Below are 19756 nucleotides of genomic sequence, written 5' to 3' on the forward strand. Positions count from 1 at the left end.
CTTACAAACTTGGGCCCAAAGTGTCATCTCTGATATAAACAGCCGAGCTTTACATCACTCTACATTCAGACATATCTTACGTTTCCAATGAAAGAAAAGCTCACATCTTAGAATTCTCCAATAAGAAACTCTACCTCCTTAAGAACTCTCTGTCAAACATTAGACCCAAGCAACAGGTAAATAAAGGAAATGCTGACTTCTAGGCTATACATACCAATATATACATATTTATATAAACATAGCTATAAATACCTATACAAACATATTTCATCCCGCCAAGAAAAAAATGACTAGTAGTATTTATCTGAGAAACATTGTATACCTTCTCCAAAGATTTTAAGTTTTTCTGTTTCTTTCTTCAAGACAAGCTAGTGGTAACTCAAAACAGTTTTGTAACTAATTTACACTTGAGTATCTCAAGCTTTGAACTGCAATAATAACCTGAATATTCTAGATCTATAGTTCAAAATAAATATTTATACTTTGTTGTGAACAAATAACTGCACTTCTTACTTTCTCTTAAGTTTTATATATTCATGGTTAGTCTAAAAATAGGACTCATTTTTTAGCATAAAATCATCCAATAAAGGCATTTCATAAAAGTTACTATATACTAACCTTTTTTCACTAGAAAGAACAAAAAGTTCAACCTTAATTTTAAAAATTTTATGCAATAGAGCGAAAGGAGCAGATCTAGGAGAACATTGTACACAGAGACTGATATACTGTGGTAAAATTGAATGTAATGGACTTCTGTACCAGCAGCAATGCAATGACACAAGACAGCTCTGAGGGATTTATGGTAAAGAACGCTACCCACATTCAGAGGAAGGACTGCAAGAGAGGAAACATATAAGAAAAACAACTGCTTGAACACATGGGTTGGGGTGGACATGATTGGGGATGTGGACTAGAAACAACCACACCAATGCAACTAACAACAATTTGGAAATGGGCCCTGAACAAGGACACATGTTATGACCAGTGGAAAGGTACGTCAGCCATGGGTGAGGGGAGAGCGGGGGGTGAAGGGGAAAGTAGGGGTATGAAGCATGTAATCAGGTTAAAAATGAATACTAATAAATGTATAAAAAATTTTATGCAATAATCATAAGAGTTCTAAGATGTGGGCTTTTCTTCTCTTGAAGTCTAAATATCTGAAAGATGAAGAGGAGATATTAAGTTCATCTTTTTACATTAGCCTTTAAACAATTTTAAATGAGTCACACTGCAGTCTCCTCAAAAAATCTATAATCACTAAAACAAATTTGGCCTGACCATCTACACAGGCAAGACCAAGCATATAACAAATGTCTACTACTAATATTATGACATACAATCAGATAGTCCACCTATACTGTCCACCAGTAAGTATACCTAGAAGAGAGAATAGAAGGAATAAGCATGTATATAATGTTTATTATGAGCCAAGCACCATGCTAAGTGCTTTTTAACAAATATCATCTTATATGATACAACTATACTGAGAGGTAGATGTTATTGTTATACTCTTTTTATAGCTAAGAGAACTGAGGCAAACAAAAGTTAAATGATTTGCCTGGGATCACACACACAGCCAATGTCTGAGGCCAGATTTTAACTCAGATCTTCTTGACTCAAGACCTATCGTTCCTTTTTTTTTTTTTTTAAACCCTTACCTTCCATCTTAGAATCAATACTGTTTATTGGCTCTAAGGAAGAATGGTAAGGGCTAGGCAATGAATGGGCTTATTAAGTGACTTGCCCAGGGTCACACAGCTAGAAAGTGTCTGAGGTCACATTTGAACCTAGGACGTCCCATCTCTAGGCCTGGCTCTCAATCCACTGAGCTACCCAGCTGCCCCCTGTGCCTATTCTTCTATTCATATACCTCTATACAGTACAAAAGGACAATGAATTTGGTCCAATGTTAAAACAAGAGGAAAAGGTAGCCTGGAATACCTTCAGGAAATTGCAATGTTCCTTTAAAGACCTCACACCTCAAGGGAAAGGCCTACATAGATATATAGGTATAGATATATATCATAGATATCTTTTTAATACTAATAGCCTACCAGTGTTTTATATGGCTGTCAGACATAAACCACAACAATCTTGGAAGAATTAAAAATAAACATGATGAGGATAATGGAGAGGTGCATGATTGTGAACAAACTGCAACAGATAATCAATGAGTAGATTCTTCAATTCAAAGAGTAGATTCTTCATTTATAAAATGAGAAATTGGCTTAGATGATCTTCATATTCTAAATCCTATTATCTTATAATATACTTTTACACTATTTAAAATAAGGGTCAAACAGTGTTCATATCATGCCAATGGAGGGAATCCCAAACTGAATTCATCTCATTTTGAAATTTTAATGACAGTGACCTTAACTGTGAGTGTTCTCTAAGGCTCTGTCCTGGGCCCTCTTTTCTCCCTCTATGCTTGGTAATCTCCTCAGTTTCCATAAGTTCCATTATCATCACTATGTAGATGACTCCTAGATCTTTATGCCTATGTCCAGTCTCCCATTTCTAGCTGCCTACTGGACATAGGATAAAAATAGGATGTCACATAGACATCTTCATCTTAAGTTCAAAAAAGGGCTCTATCTTTGTTCCAAGTCTTCCCCTCTTCCCAACTTCCCCATTACTATCAAGAGTACAACAATCCACAAAGTCACCTATGCCCATAACCTATGTCATATTATATTCTTCCACTCTCACCCTACATACCCAATAAGTTGCCAACTTTTGTTTTTTTCTAACTTTACATCTCTTGTATATTCCACTTCTCTCCACTTAGTCTTGTATGGCTACAAGCAATAGTTTTTGGTTCTGTCTTTCTGCCTCAAATCTGTCCCTAGTCTAATCCATCCTCTACTCGGTTATCAAAGAGATCCTCCAAAGGACAGGTCTGAGTATGTCACTCTCACCCACCCAACTCCCAGTCAATAAACTCCAAAAACTATCACCTACAGGATCAAATATTAAATCCTGTTTAACATTTAAAGTCCTTTACAACCTGATCCCTTCCTACTTTTCCATTAAAAAAAAAATTCTCCTCCTTTCCATATACTCTACAATTCAGCATACTGGTCTATTATAATATATGCCACCTCTCAACTCTACATCTTTTCACTAACTGCCCCCAGTGTCTATAATGCACTTCATTTCCCCCTTCTACTTTATTCCTTTAAAGAAATACAAAAACATGGTTGAAGCTCAAGGAAAACCAGGGATCCCCACAGAGCAGAGATTACATTTTTGCATTTCTATAGATCCAAGCACTTAGTTCAGTACCTGGCATATGGTAAATATTTACTCATTGATTTCAGACTTACAGGAGGGAAATTAAGTCAGGGAGACTAACTTCAAAAGAAGTTAAACTCAAAAGCCTTAGAACACAATACTCCAACACTCAAATCTACATTTCTAGACAAACTCTTTCAATAGTAATGCAAAAATGCCGTCTTTCCCTAAGGCTCCAATAAAACCACATAAATTTCCATGGTTCCTTTCCACAAACTCTGTACAACCTCATTTTCGGCAAAAAAAAAAAAATCATATAAAATGAAGTTATTAGGGGAGAGCAACACAATAACTATTTAATAGCTACCTAACAATAGCCAATAGGAAAAGGCTCAGAGGTCCATTTCCTCCACAGTCATAGGGCAGAGGGTTCAAAATCATGCTAATCAGTGATACTGACTGCTCAGAAGAAGATTCTGTCAACCTTAATCATCTAAACTCCTCCAGAAACATTGTTTGATGTAAATAAAAAGAATTAATCACTAAAAACTTTGGTTTGCCATTTCCTTCTCCAGCTTATTTTATAGATGAGGAAACTGAGGCAAACAGGGTTAAGTGATTTTCCCAGGGTCCCACAGTTAGGAAATGTCTGAGATTGGATTTAAAGTGAGGTCCTCCTAACTCCAGGACCAGTGCTCTATACACCATACCACTTAGCTGTCCCATATCTAATGATTACTACATCATAAATTCCTCTGAGATGTAGTCAGCCTTATTCATTAGTTTTCCCCCTCTCAAAATCTTTACTGAGATTAAATTTATTTGGATTTTTAAAAAAGTATAATTTTCTTGTCTAATTCTAAAAAGTATCACCTCAAGAAAATTAGCAAATTAAGGTAGCATTATCATTTTATGTTTTAATAGCTTAAATCTGTACTAAGACTTTTGGAATAAGTCTGTCTTGTCTGAAGCCAACCATGATCAATTACTCTTTTCCCAATTATTTAAATCTCTTTTTTGTTTCTGTAAAAAGGAGCTTTGTAGTTGTATTTATATAATTCGTATTATATAATGCAGTTGGTAGGTTAATTGCTATCTAATGTACTGTAGCTTAGAAAAGTAGAATTTCTATTATATTTTTTCTTGATTTTAATTAACACTAAATAAAGGACTACTGAAGATTTTGCATATTAATTTTGTATCTTATTACCTTAATGAAGCTATCATCTCAATGTTTCTTTGCTTATTCTCTAGAATTTCTAAACACACTATGATATCATCAGCAAAAATGATAATTCAGCTTCCTTTCTACTGATATTCACTCTTATTGCTATCATAAACATTTCCAGGATTGTCAAATAATGATAATGAGAGGTAACATCCTTGCTTTACTCTTGTATTGGGAAAGTCCCTGTTTTTCATCATTGCAAATAATACTAGCTTTGAGCTTTAAATATATATTTTAAAGAGGCTGGGGTAACTAGATGGCTTGATGGATTGAGAGCCAGGCCTACAAACAGGAGTCCTGGATTTAAGTCTGGCCTCAAACACTTCCTAGCTATGTGACCCTCAGTGAGTTACTTACCCTCCATTGCCTAGCCCAGTGATAGTGAACCTTTTAGGGGGCTGGGTAATGTGAGAAATGTCCTCAGGTGAGGTGGAGGGTAGCAGCCTAGCCCTGACAAGTCCCTCTGGCTTTCTAGTAACAAACTCTGTCAAATTTTGTGTTGGGGCAACAGTGTGTGTGTCCACAGAGGGGGCATGTCCATGGTGGTGGACCTAGCCCTTCCTGCTCTTTTGCCTTGGAATCAACACACCATATTGATTCTAAGAGGGAAGGGAAGGGTTTTAAATATATATGTGTACTTTAATATACTCAATTCATTTATATATTTTATAAAATATGGACTTTAATATGCTTTAATATTTAATCTTAAATATATTTTAAATTATGAGTTTACTTTTGTAATAAATATGATTAATTGTGCAAATTATTTTTGTAAACTTTGAGTCATTCTTTCATCCCTCAAATGAATTTAACTTGGTCACAATCTTCTCACTTTATTCCTCTAGATTCCTGCTGAAGATTTTATTTTAAAAACTTCAATTCATTATTTTTTTTAAAATAAGCTCATACCTTCTGTCTTAGAATGAATACTGTGTATTGCTTCCAAGACAGAAGAGTAGTAAGGGCTAGGCAATGAGGGCTGAGTGACTTTCACACAGCTAGGAAGTGTCTGAGTCTACATCTGAACCCAGGACCTCCCATCTATGGTCTGGTTCTCAAAGCCACCTAGCTGCCCCCTTCTGTATTCTTTAGTATAAAAGGCTTGTAGCTTTCTTTTATTGTCCCTCATTAATTTGAGTGTTAGAATCATACTTGTGTCATAAAAGGGCTTTAGTTTTGAGAAAAAGAATTTTTATTATAGGAATTAAGTGCTCCTTATGTGTCTGACATAATTCACTTGTAAATCCACTCAGTACAGGACTTTTTTTTCTTTTTCAGTTCATTATTGTCTTATTTGCCTTCTAAGATCTCTTATCTCTTGTTTTATTAGTTTGGGAACTTTATATTTTTTGTAGATACTTATAAACTTCCTTTGAATTTTCAGGGTTTTTTTAGGTACCTTTTTTTTTTTTTAACCCTTATACTTCGGTGTATTGTCTCATAGGTGGAAGAGTGGTAAGGGTGGGCAATGGGGGTCAAGTGACTTGCCCAGCGTCACACAGCTGGGAAGTGACTGAGGACGGGTTTGAACCTAGGACCTCCCGTCTCTAGGCCTGACTCTCACTCCACTGAGCTACCCAGCTGCCCCCATGAATTTTCAGTTTTGCTGGTATATATGTGCTTTGATGACTGGAAGAATGGTGGTACCCTCAATAAATAGGGAAATTAGGAGATGCAGTGGGTTTAGGGAGACAGATGAGTTGTTTGGGGCATGTTGAGATGCCTAAGTTTGAGATGATAGATAGAGATGCACAATAGGAAGTTGGAGATAGAGGACAGGTGCTCAGAATTATGACGCAGGCTGCATATAAAGATCTGGGATTCATCTGTACTGATATATCTGAATCCATGAGAAAGTGGAGAGACATACAGACACCCAGGACAGGACCTTAGAGTATTCCACAAGAACAGAGAATGAATAAATGACAAATCTACAAAACAGACTGAGGTGAATTAGACAGGTAAGAAGAAAACTACAAGAGTGTAATAAAAAACCCACAGAGAAGAGAGTATTCTGAACAAGGAATTAGAAATAGTGCCAAATGCTACATAAAAGTTAAGGAGAATCAGAGCTGAGAAAAGATTGGCTCAAAAATAAAAAAAAAAAAAACACTTCTGACCTTAGAGAAAATTCTCATTCAAGTGTCAGAGAAGACAAATTGCAAGGGTCTAAGTAGATGGGAAGTGAGACAATGGAGCAATGAATGTAAACAGTTTTTCTAGGAATTTGTGAAAGGGATAAGAGATATAAGACAATAGTTTGGGAGCAACTAACAAGTCAAAAGAAGGCTTTTTTTTTTTTTTTTTAGGATAAGGAAGGTCAAGACATACTTGAGGAGAATATGGAAGGAGTTGTCAAGAAAGTGTCGAAAATTATGGAAAGACAAAGGGTGGTCATGGGAGCAAAAAGAGACCAGAGGTGATAGAATCAAGAGTATAAGTAGAAAGGTTGGTATTAGCAAGTTGAGGAGAGAGGATGAGGGAATGATATCGATGTGATTTTTTGACTGATTTTAATTGGAGAGGAGAGGAAACTTTTAAAGATGGCCTGGATTTTTTCAGTAAAGTGTACTGAGCTGATCTACTGAAAAGAAGTGAAAAGGGAGTATCTAGATGGCCTGTAAAGAGGAAAGATAAGAAGATGAGATTCCCTTTGTGTGAATTAACCAGATTTTTAAAAAAAGTACTGATATGCACCACTGCGTGCATGGTTGAAACTAAATAATATACATTTATTGTGAGCCAAGTCAGAACAGTTGTATTTTGGACTTCCTCTAAAACAGATTAGTAGCTAAGAAGGTGGCTAGTAGGTTTAACTCAGGGCTGGGTTTGGAAAGGCATAAACAGTGCCAAGAAAAAGATCTAGTACAGTATAAAGTTGAACTGGTTTAAGATTTTGAGAAGAAAGTAAAGGCAGAGAAAAAAGCTGGAAGGGGAGGAATAGTTGGAAGTTACAGTGAAGATAAACAGGTTTAAAAGACCTGAGGCACTGGAAGAAATTGAAAGATAGAAGGGTAAAGTTTAGAATTTCAAAGGCATGGATTGTGAGAATGGAACATACGGAAGATGATGAAATCAAGTATATGACACAATTTCTTCATGGTAAAGGTGAAGATAACAAAAGATAAAGAGGTTGATCAACTCCCAAGCTATATGAGAGGGCAGTGAAGAGAGGGGGCATAACTGATTTGCTGTCAGTTAAGGAGTTTAGAATCTTGGGAAAAGTTCAGTTGGTCCTGGGAACTCGTGAGAGAACCAGGGTCCATCTGAGCTCCTTCTTTAGATTGAAACCTAGCCTATATTTTGCAGCTTTTCTTTTGAGATTTGTTAATTTAGCTAATTCCTTTGAATCTCACTACCCTACCTTATTCCCACCTTCATTTCCCCTACCTGAATGTCTGAGAAGATTGGAAAGGAGAGTAGATCTGAGAGTTAGTTCAAATCTGTGATAGTCAAATAGGGCTTCTTACCCTTGTTACAAATTTACCTTATTGAATCATTGTATCCAACTTTCCTAACCCCATTGATTACAAAACCACCTGAGAGCTGAGTTAAGGCAGGTCCTTTCTCAGTCTCACATTCCTGCCTCCCTTCCCCCACCTGAAGCTTCCCTAAGCTGCTGTTAGGGCTACCTTGTATCCCCTTCCCTGCCAATCTATCCTAGAAGACAATAAACCCTGTTTGTATTTAATCAAAACTTTTTGGCTACTTCATTAGTTGATTAATAAGAGAGGGAGGAAGAGAGAGAGGAATAACATATTCTCTGGAGTTTTGAGGGAAGCTGAGGGTATCCATTTTGAAGGAAGTGTAAACTTCAATACTTCCTTTCTAGTCCCTTCCTGTGAAACTGACTAAAGCCTCAAGTCAGTTTCAAGCTGGCCATAGCTGGCTCTAACCTTGCTCTGTAAAAGCGTCCTTTTACTTGAAGGGCTCAGTCTGTTTCCCTTCAGTGTTTTGTCTCTAACCTGGGTCCCAGTCTGTATTTCCCTGCTGCTGTTGCCTGCCTTAGTTTAACTCATCCTCTCCCTTGTAACCCTTGGTACCTCAGTGTTATAACCTAAACTTAGGCATTCCCTTATTTCTCCTACCACCTCAACCACCAACCTTCATCATTGTACCTTCCTCATCCACTATATTGCCTTAATTTCCCTACTACCTAGTCTATTCCCTTGATTACCCCCAGCCTTGGGTCCCTTGCCTTGCCTTACTCCCTATTCCTACCAGCTATTACCCCTAGCTTCAGTCTCATATTACACCCTGCAGATTCCCTTATATACATCCTAACAATCCCCTTTTAACATATATTAATTACTTTATACCTTTCATAGATAAATTCCAAAGTGTTTCATTTCATGAAGCCTTACAACTCAAGAAGGCATCTAAGTGGCATAATGGATAGAGCCCAGGGTCTGAAGTCCGAAAGACCTAAGTTCAAATACAGCCTCAACATTACCTGTGTGATGCTGTGCAAGTCTTTAAAATCTGTCTGTCTCAGTTTTCTCAACTCTAAAATGGAGATAATAATAGCACCAACCTGCCAAGGTTGTTGTGAGGTTCAATGAGATAGATATTTGTAAAACGTGTAGCATGGTGTCTGGCACATAGAAGGCATTTAATAAAACTTGTTCATTTCTCTTCACTAAGCTTTCCCATCTTGAACATATAGATAGTTTTCAAGTTAGGGAAAAGAAGTTGTAAAAGTTCATTTGTAAGGGAAATGGGAGTTCATTTTCCCACAGGAACAAAGTGATACATGACAATGCTCAAAAGTCCATTTTGATGCATGCTGTAGCTGGAAAAATAATGTTATCTCCTATTTCCCTTGGCCAGTGAACATACAATTTGACAAAAAAATGAGTTAAGGTAAACCTTTTTCTAGAGGCCAAGGACTGCTCCTTCTGCTCATCTTGGTGGGGAGGAGCTACTCATCCTCATATTTAGAAATTCATAAGCTAAGAAGTATCTATGTAATTGGAAAGTGAGAGATCCAAATGATTTCCTCAAAATCATTCAGAAATCTAATAGAATTGTGAAGATTAAAATTAATACCTAATCAGCATAACTTACTCCTCAAGTTTGTGTCTGTGAAATAGTTTTCCTCTGAAAAGCCAATTAATGGGAATATGGTATACTTTCCATTTCACTATTTGAATAAGAGTAAATAAGGTAGAATTATAACTTCTAATAACTCTGCTTTCATAGCTGCTATTTTAAATTGATCTCAGAAGGTCATTGATGTTCATCTCAGGAACTACCAGTCTCTTTCTACACTTTTTCTTTTTCTTTCTTTTTTTTAAAAAACCCTTACCTTCTGGCTTAGAATCAATACTGTGTTTTGGTTCTAAGGCAGAAGAGCAGAAAGAGCTAGGCAATGGGGGGTTAATTGTCTTGCCCAGGGTCACACAGCTAGGAAGTGTAGGAGGCCACATTTGAACCTAGAACCTCACATCTCTAGGCCTGGCTCTCAATCCACTGAACCACCTAGCTGTCCCCTAAACATTTTATTTCTGAAAGCATAGATGCTGTCTAGAGTCAGTTTATCTTTTTTTTCTTTTTAAGTAATTTTGCCACTGACTAGAGCAGGAAAGGAAAAAATATGCTAAGACTTTATAATTAAGAAATGTTGGGTATAAATCTGCAAGGTCTACTGGCAATTTAACCAATTTGGCTGTGCTCTCTAATCATCTGAACTTCTTGGAACTCCTGGTTTCTTCTAGGTCTCAGCTCAAGAGCCACTTCCTACAAAATGCTTTTCCCAATTCCTCTAGTTATTAATATTCTGTTATAACTACCTTTTTTGCCCATAGTGACTATTCCTCTCTCTGAAAGCCTATTGAAATATAGATATTTTTTAACACTTAAATCAGTGGTTCCCAAACTTTTTTGGCCTATTGCCCCCTTTTCGAACTTACAAATAAAGAAGAAAAGATGTGTATAAACATAAATATAATACAAAATAGACCATTATAAGTATACAAGATGTATAACATGCTTTGAGAACAAGGTACTATGAGTGATTATAGGAGAGATTCCTGGTTCAGATCAGGGAAAGCTTTATTTAAATGTGGTATTTAAGTTGGCCTTTAAAGACAATTTGTTTCTTTTTTTGTTTTATTTTATTCTGAATTTAATATACACCAAATAAAATAGATACTTCAATTTACATAACTGAATAGAAAAAGACTGTTGCAGCTATTTATTATGCACAGCTATCCTTTCTTTTTAAGTACATAAGCATAACCTGTAGCTTTCAAAACTGTTCAGCTTGTCTGTATTGCTAACTTCAATCGATTTGAAAGAGAAAGAATGACATTTTAGGCTTAGGAAATGGTAGGGGCAAGGCATGAAAATAGGAAAATATGGAAATAGGAAAATGTGTGCAACGTGATCAAAGGATGACAAAGTAATTCAGTTTAGCTAGAGAATAGAGCATAAAAAGAAGAGTAGCTTGAGATAAAACTCAAAAAGGTAGGTTGGAGTCAAATTGTAAAGGCTTTGAGGGCTTGGCTAAGGCACCTGACTTTATTCAGTAGGCCTGAACTTGGACTTTTCCAGGAAGAAGCTTTGAACAATGTAGCAACCTGATGAAAGGCTAATTTGATGTGTAAGACAGGAGTTTGGAGCAGGAAAAGAAAGATCAGGAGAATATGGATAGTCCAAGAGGGATGAAATGAAAACCTTTAATAGGATATAGTAGAGAGGTCAGGAAAGAGATGATTGGTGAAGAGATAATGTATAATTAGACTAGTGGATTTAGCAACTAATTGGATATAAGTAGAAAGAGAGAAGTCTAATTGGTCTTAGTATTTTTTAACAATGTCTAAAATGGCTCCCCCAAAAAGGGTTTCAGAAAATCAGAGCAAATTTATATGAACATATAGAACAGAGTGAGAAGAATCAGAACAAGTTATACAATAACAACATTGTAAGAATGAACAACTTTGAAAGACTTAAGAAGGGGAAGCAAATTCTGCTCTTGGCTGGAGCAAAAATGTCAGAAGAGGAGGGAGGAATACAGCTCAGATCTCTCCAATAACTCCTAGATCTAGAAAACACATCAGTCCAAGTCATTAACATGAAGTCTAAGGGGAAAAAAAATTATGGGGAGTCTTTTCCCCAACCTGTGTTGGCATAGAGAGATAGTTCTCAATCACTAGGAACAAGGTCTAGATGAGAAGGACCACAAGAAGCATTCTGCAACAGAGCGAGATTTACTGGAGGAAAGAAAAGAAAAAAGGGTACTTATGGGGGCGGAGGGGTACAGATTTAGGAATGGGCTAGTCCTAGACAAAACAATTATAAGGAGGTACAAAAATATTTACAGCACCTACTTTTGGGGTGGCAAAGAATTGTAAACAGATGGAGCACCCATAAATTGGGAAACAACCGAATAAATTATGGTCAATGAGTGTCATAGAATATTACTATGGTATAACAATGAAAGGGAGGGAGGGTTTCAGAGAAACCTGGGGAAGCCTGATCCAATATAAACTAATCCAGAGTAAGGTGAAAAGAAGAGAGTTCATGCAGTGACAAAAATGTTATTAAAGATGTTATTAACTCCGAAAGACTTAAGAATTCTTAACAATACAATTCCAAACAACTCATGATGAAACATACTACCCCCTTTCTGACAAGGGATGATGGATTTAAGAATAAAGGTTGAATTTTTTTTTTTAACATGGCCAGTGCAGGAATTTGTTAGGCTTTTATTTTTTCTTTCTCAGCTAACTGGGGGAGAGAAGGTGAGTTTTTGTTGATTGAAATAAAAATTTGTTAAAAAAATAGAATTAAGAACTCTGATTAACACTAATTCACTCAATGATTCCAGAGGATTAATGATGAAGAATGCTCCCCATCTCCTAGCAGAAAAGCAATGGTCGAAATATGAGATATATATTTTTTGCACAGGGCCAATGTGGGAACTATTTTGCTTGACTATACATATTTGTTACAAGAATTTTGTTTTTCTTCTTCTTCTCAGAGGTGGGGATGAGGAAGGCATGGGAAAGGGGGGGAGGGGAAGGCTTGTTAATTGAAAAAAAATTTTTCTTAATTAAACACCCCAGAAAGCATTGTCTAGGAAGTAGACCAACAAGTTCTACTTCCCCTAAGCTACATCTTGTAATTGTTCAAACAGCCTTTCCTCAAGCCTCATTCTTAACCTCGCAACTTAGGACCCCATTAATCACTTTCTCATCCTGAATCCACAATCATTCCCAAGTTTTCCTAATATTACTCTATCTTCAGTCTTCTCTTAACTTCCTGGCCACTCCTCAGCCACCTTCAATGGGTCATCCATCATTCATATCTTGCCCCTTAAAAATAGGGTTTCACCCAAATATCTGTGCTGGGCCTTTTCTCCCTCTAAATTTTCTCTTTCTTTCAAAGCTCTCACCAGCAATCAAGGCCTTAATTATCACATCTATGTAGATGAATCCTATAACTATATATTGAATTCTGATCTCTCCAAAGCACTACTATCACCAGTTGCCTATTTCTGAGTGTTTTTAACTGATTTTTCATTTCTAACTCAACGTCCTACAGGCATCTAAAATTCGACATTCCAAAATGGAACAAAGTATCTTTCCCCCAAAACTCACTCTTTACCCTAATTTCTCTCTGTCTATTCCAAGGCACCACCCAGGTCAGCACAGCAACCTTACAGTCAACACTGACTTTTCATTTTCCCCAGCCCTCATATTCAGTCAGTCATCAAGTGTTGTCAAGCCCATCTCTTCATCTCTAACATCTGTTCACTTCCTTCAATTCATTCCCAAACTGCTCTAGTCCAGACCCTCAACACTTTTGGCCTGGGCTCCTGCAATACAATCTGTTAACTGATATCCTGGCCTCAAGTTTCCGTCTCTAAAATCCGTCCTCCACAGAATTGTTAAATTGATATTTTTAAAGCATAAATTTAATTATGTCACTTCCTTGCTCACAAAGCTTCAGCAACTTCCTATTGCCTCTAGGATAAAATACTAACTCCTCTGTTTGGCATTTAAAACCCTTCATAATTCTAGTTCTAGCTTGTTTCCAGGCAGATCACACACTACTCCCCCTCGAACACTCTACGCCCTAACCAAGCTGGCTTACTTGCTGCTCCCCACATGACATTCCATCTTCCATATCCATGCCTTCATAAAGGCTGCCCCCTGGGTCTGGAATGCTTTTCCTCTTCACCTCCCCTCTTGGAATGCCTAGCTTCTTTTAAGGTTCTGTTCAATTGATACTTCTTTCAAAAGGCCTTTCCTCATACTCCCAGTTCTTACACCCTGCCCAACTCCAGCAATATTACTGGTGTGTATATTTTGTATTTAGTTATATGTATACATGTCGTTGCATAGAGGGAGTGAGGTGGGTCTCTATATTCCAAGCATGCGGTCTAACATATAAGTAGGTGCTTAATAAATGTTTATGAATGAATAAATTTCTCTGAGTTTTTAGTTTCTCCGTTCATAAAATAAGGGATGAACTAAATTAGTGGTATCAGAAACAAGGGCCTTAAGCTATAAATAGGGATCCTCATGGGCCACATACTGACTTAGAAAACACTATTAACCTTACCTATGTCCTATTTTTTTGCTAAATACTACCTAATTATATTTTAATCTGCTTCTGGCTCTGGGTTCAATGCCTCCTTCAGGCTGCCTTTAACACCTCTGAAATAGATAATCTCAATATGGTCACTTCTAACTCTAAAAAACTACAATTACAGAATCCCTGATTGTTTTATGTGTATGAGTCTTGTCTCTCCAAATAAAATATAAGCTCCTAGAACACAGAAATCACCTAATCACAAAATATATGAATTGAAAAACCCTCAGAAGTCCTCCAATCCAATATACACTGAAACAGAAACACCCTCTGGAACATCCCCAACAAAGGAGTATCCAGATTCTACTTGAAATCTGCAATGGCAGAGGAACTTGATACCTCCCTAAGGCAGCCAGATCATGAGGCAGATCTGAAACAAACAAACAAAATGACCCTTTGCAACTTTTGCCAGGTGCTCCTAATTCTGTCCTATAAAACCAAACCAAACAAGTCTAATCTTCAACCCCATAATAGCCTTTCTGTGCTTCTTTTAAAGGACCCTGAAGTGGCTAACACTACTTGACTGATTGTTTCATAACTGGCTAATAACACATTCTATCACTTTTAATGGTGGCCAAAAGAAAAAACAAAAACAAAAACAAAATCACACATGAGCTGTATTCCTCAGTGAATAATCTGTTCATGGCAAAGGTAATACCTCAGAATGTGAATGTCCCAGTATGAGCCTATGCCCCTGGGTCACAGAGTATTTGTAAAGGGATGAATTCCAGATAGTTACATTAAGAAGAGAGCCTTTATCAGCAAGGATAAAAGGAGGGGAAAAGAATAAAGGGAGAAATCAGTACTGAAAGCCTTCAGAAAACATTATTTGATTTCACTTAAAAAATCATATTTTCTTAGTAAAATACAGCATTGCATACAGCAGAGAGAACTACTGATAAGCACCAATTTGTTACCATCAGCAAAAGCATCAAATTGTGTCAATTTTCAGTATATGTCAATATATGAAGAGCTGTAATCAAAAGACCAAAGCCATTCACAAAGATGAGATACCATTCCCTCCCCATTAGCATTCTTTCTTACAACTTGAGCCATTCTTGGGTTCTACCAACTCCTTAAAGTTTGAGCAGAAATAAAATGAGAAGTAATAAAAGAACCAATTTGCCTTTGCTATGTAGGAGCCACATAAGTGAGCTATGAGTAGAAACATGCCTGAACATATTAAGAAAATGAGCAGAAGCTTCAAACAATCAGTAAGAATAGAAATGTACCTGAGAGAACACTGACCAATAATGTATCTACCTAGAAGAAACATGGTTTAGTGAAAGACCACTGGACTTCGAACTGGAAAACCTGTTCTAAGCTTGTCATTTTCTAGCTTGGTCTTGGGGAAAATCATTTAATTTGCCTCTGTGCAAAATGGAGATATTTCCTAACAGGGCTGTCATATAGACATAGACCTTGTTTTTTTCAGTCAGGCTTAAAATACCAACTCATGATGTACCTTCACAGTGCAAATCAACAACATATGTAACAGCCTTCTTAGAAAGTTATCGGGAGCACTGAAAAGTTAAATGGCTTGCCCAGAGCAACAAAGTAAAAATGTATCAAGAGGTAGGAATTAACTCAAATCTTCTGGTCTTTATCCATTTAAACACTGGGAGGATTTATTGAGATAAATCTAAAAAATTATAACTATAACCTCTGTTAATAACAATACAGAGGCCAGGTAATGGAGAATGCTACCAGTCTCCAGAGAGGGGCAACAGTAAATATGCAGAACAAAATACTCATTTTTGGTCATGGGCTAAGTTGGAATTTGTTTTGCTTGACTATGCATATTTGTTATAAGGCACTGGCGGGGGTGCACACTCGGTAAGAAGAGGTGGGAAGGGGAGGAAATGCCTATCAACTGAGGGAAAAAAATCTTATTGCTTGTTATCTTTTCCCCCTGATGTCTCTTTTCCATGCTCTAACATATTGATCTCCTTTTCTCTATTATTAACTTATCTATATTCTCTATAGACTACTTTTTGGCCACTACCTTCATGGATTGCCCTCTCATTTGTAATCCTTTTCTGGCAACACCAAAAAGGTGGTATTAGAGTCTAAAAGCTAATATATATATATATATGTATATATATATATACATATGTACATATATATATATTAAAGAGTTGAACAATCAGTTCTAACAATCCATTACTTAGGGAAATTTTAAAATATGGGCAAACCTGTCATCTTGGGGAGATTTAACCTTCACAATCCTCTAAGTGCTCTAAACAACTGAAATCCAAATGGGGAGGATTTCATTTCTCTCACTAAAATATTTGGACTCTATCTCTTCAGTTAAATTATTTTCCTCTGTACTCAACAAAGCTTTCAGGTCTCTGCAAATAGGCAATTTTACATCAACTCAGGCTTCCAAACCCAGATCTAAATGACAAAGCTGATCCCCCCAAGGTTCATCCAGGAGGTTTCCCTTACTGTATTTAAAAAGCCTTGTTCTGGAAAGCAGCCTAATGCTATTCTGTCATTGCTGAAGTGAATCAAACCAGTCTGTTTTTACTGGTCACCAGATGGTGAAAATTTTAGTAATAACCAACTTGGGAACCTTTCCAACTTGAGGAAAGCTAAGACACAAAGAAACAAAAACTCATGTACAAAGCCTTCAATCCCGTCTTGGTGAATAAAACATCCCAAACCAGGGTCACTAGACTGCAGGTGGATGAGACAGGGCCATGGTCAGGCACATGTGCTTCATATAAGTAAATTCATCAGGGTACGGAAGAAAAGGACTCTTGATTGCCCCAGCCTCCACCACCACCTTTGATACACAGAATGGTACGAAGGAATAGAGGAAAACGGGTGCGAACACCGAGAAGACCCTCCAGGTGCTCCCAGAAGATAGGAACAAGGGGGGAATGTGGGGGGAATCTGACCCTTGACCCTTCCTAGGAGCTCGCCTAAACCTCATTTTAGGGACTCCAAGGAGGGCTCAACTCCTACTCCAGGTAGCGCAGTCGTCTTCCAACTCCCCACCCCATCCCAATTCCCCCTCCCCCACCCCACCCGGCCCCAGGCACTGGGAACCCGCTCCCCGCAGATGGCAAGAAGAGGGCCACCGCGATGCACTGTGGGAATGGTAGTCCCCAGGAGCGCTTCAGCAGCGGTCACCGACGGAAGGCCGAACTGCCGCTCCCAGAAGCCTCCGGGCCTCAGCTTCCCCAGCCCCGACCGCCTCACCTGTTCCACGGAGGTGACCGTCTCTACCGCGTCGTCTTGCAACCGCTCTTGCACGTGCTCCGGGCTCAGGCAGTACAGAGACTCGGACCAGGCTGGGGGAAGGGGCGAAGGGAAATATGAAAAGGTAGAAGCAGCTGCAGCAGCCATGGCTTTAAAAAAAATACAAACAGCTGGCGGCGGACAGGACTCAACCTCGTCAAACAGCAACGCGTAGCGTATTGAAACCCAGGCGGGCCGAGTGAACTACGGCAAGCGGAGGCAGCCAGAAAGTACCGAAGGCGAATCTCCCTCCCTCTCTCTCCCCACCCTCCTCCGCTAAGACGCATACTGTTACACATTTTTTCCCTAGGCGAGCAGCTAGGATATTACCGCCCTCCTTAGGGGGGAGGAAGCTGCTGCAATATATGCTTAGCCTAGAGGAGTCTGGATAAGAAAACAACTTACCTTAGAGTTGCGTTTCAAATAGGTTTCGCTAAGCGGAGTTTCAATTTCCACCTATTTTTCGGACCAGATCTAATCCTCACCTAGTTGTATGAAAACAATAATACATATTTTTTATTTGAAAATTTTTATTTAANTCTCTTTCTTTCAAAGCTCTCACCAGCAATCAAGGCCTTAATTATCACATCTATGTAGATGAATCCTATAACTATATATTGAATTCTGATCTCTCCAAAGCACTACTATCACCAGTTGCCTATTTCTGAGTGTTTTTAACTGATTTTTCATTTCTAACTCAACGTCCTACAGGCATCTAAAATTCGACATTCCAAAATGGAACAAAGTATCTTTCCCCCAAAACTCACTCTTTACCCTAATTTCTCTCTGTCTATTCCAAGGCACCACCCAGGTCAGCACAGCAACCTTACAGTCAACACTGACTTTTCATTTTCCCCAGCCCTCATATTCAGTCAGTCATCAAGTGTTGTCAAGCCCATCTCTTCATCTCTAACATCTGTTCACTTCCTTCAATTCATTCCCAAACTGCTCTAGTCCAGACCCTCAACACTTTTGGCCTGGGCTCCTGCAATACAATCTGTTAACTGATATCCTGGCCTCAAGTTTCCGTCTCTAAAATCCGTCCTCCACAGAATTGTTAAATTGATATTTTTAAAGCATAAATTTAATTATGTCACTTCCTTGCTCACAAAGCTTCAGCAACTTCCTATTGCCTCTAGGATAAAATACTAACTCCTCTGTTTGGCATTTAAAACCCTTCATAATTCTAGTTCTAGCTTGTTTCCAGGCAGATCACACACTACTCCCCCTCGAACACTCTACGCCCTAACCAAGCTGGCTTACTTGCTGCTCCCCACATGACATTCCATCTTCCATATCCATGCCTTCATAAAGGCTGCCCCCTGGGTCTGGAATGCTTTTCCTCTTCACCTCCCCTCTTGGAATGCCTAGCTTCTTTTAAGGTTCTGTTCAATTGATACTTCTTTCAAAAGGCCTTTCCTCATACTCCCAGTTCTTACACCCTGCCCAACTCCAGCAATATTACTGGTGTGTATATTTTGTATTTAGTTATATGTATACATGTCGTTGCATAGAGGGAGTGAGGTGGGTCTCTATATTCCAAGCATGCGGTCTAACATATAAGTAGGTGCTTAATAAATGTTTATGAATGAATAAATTTCTCTGAGTTTTTAGTTTCTCCGTTCATAAAATAAGGGATGAACTAAATTAGTGGTATCAGAAACAAGGGCCTTAAGCTATAAATAGGGATCCTCATGGGCCACATACTGACTTAGAAAACACTATTAACCTTACCTATGTCCTATTTTTTTGCTAAATACTACCTAATTATATTTTAATCTGCTTCTGGCTCTGGGTTCAATGCCTCCTTCAGGCTGCCTTTAACACCTCTGAAATAGATAATCTCAATATGGTCACTTCTAACTCTAAAAAACTACAATTACAGAATCCCTGATTGTTTTATGTGTATGAGTCTTGTCTCTCCAAATAAAATATAAGCTCCTAGAACACAGAAATCACCTAATCACAAAATATATGAATTGAAAAACCCTCAGAAGTCCTCCAATCCAATATACACTGAAACAGAAACACCCTCTGGAACATCCCCAACAAAGGAGTATCCAGATTCTACTTGAAATCTGCAATGGCAGAGGAACTTGATACCTCCCTAAGGCAGCCAGATCATGAGGCAGATCTGAAACAAACAAACAAAATGACCCTTTGCAACTTTTGCCAGGTGCTCCTAATTCTGTCCTATAAAACCAAACCAAACAAGTCTAATCTTCAACCCCATAATAGCCTTTCTGTGCTTCTTTTAAAGGACCCTGAAGTGGCTAACACTACTTGACTGATTGTTTCATAACTGGCTAATAACACATTCTATCACTTTTAATGGTGGCCAAAAGAAAAAACAAAAACAAAAACAAAATCACACATGAGCTGTATTCCTCAGTGAATAATCTGTTCATGGCAAAGGTAATACCTCAGAATGTGAATGTCCCAGTA

General features: G+C 38.0%; 1 protein-coding gene across 1 annotated transcript in view; it reads right to left on the minus strand.

Moving 5' to 3' along the window:
• Positions 1-17520, minus strand: part of LOC123237732 (protein farnesyltransferase subunit beta) — an 88353-nt gene extending 70833 nt beyond the window's left edge. Inside the window, exon 1 of the mRNA XM_044664844.1 lies at positions 17273-17520. Coding sequence (XP_044520779.1) covers positions 17273-17419 — 147 coding nt within the window. The 5' untranslated portion in view covers positions 17420-17520. The remainder of the gene's footprint in view (positions 1-17272) is intronic.
• Positions 17521-19756: the final 2236 nt, after the last annotated feature.

Source organism: Gracilinanus agilis, chromosome 2 (genome assembly GCF_016433145.1).
Source record: "Gracilinanus agilis isolate LMUSP501 chromosome 2, AgileGrace, whole genome shotgun sequence".
Lineage (NCBI taxonomy): Eukaryota > Metazoa > Chordata > Mammalia > Didelphimorphia > Didelphidae > Gracilinanus > Gracilinanus agilis.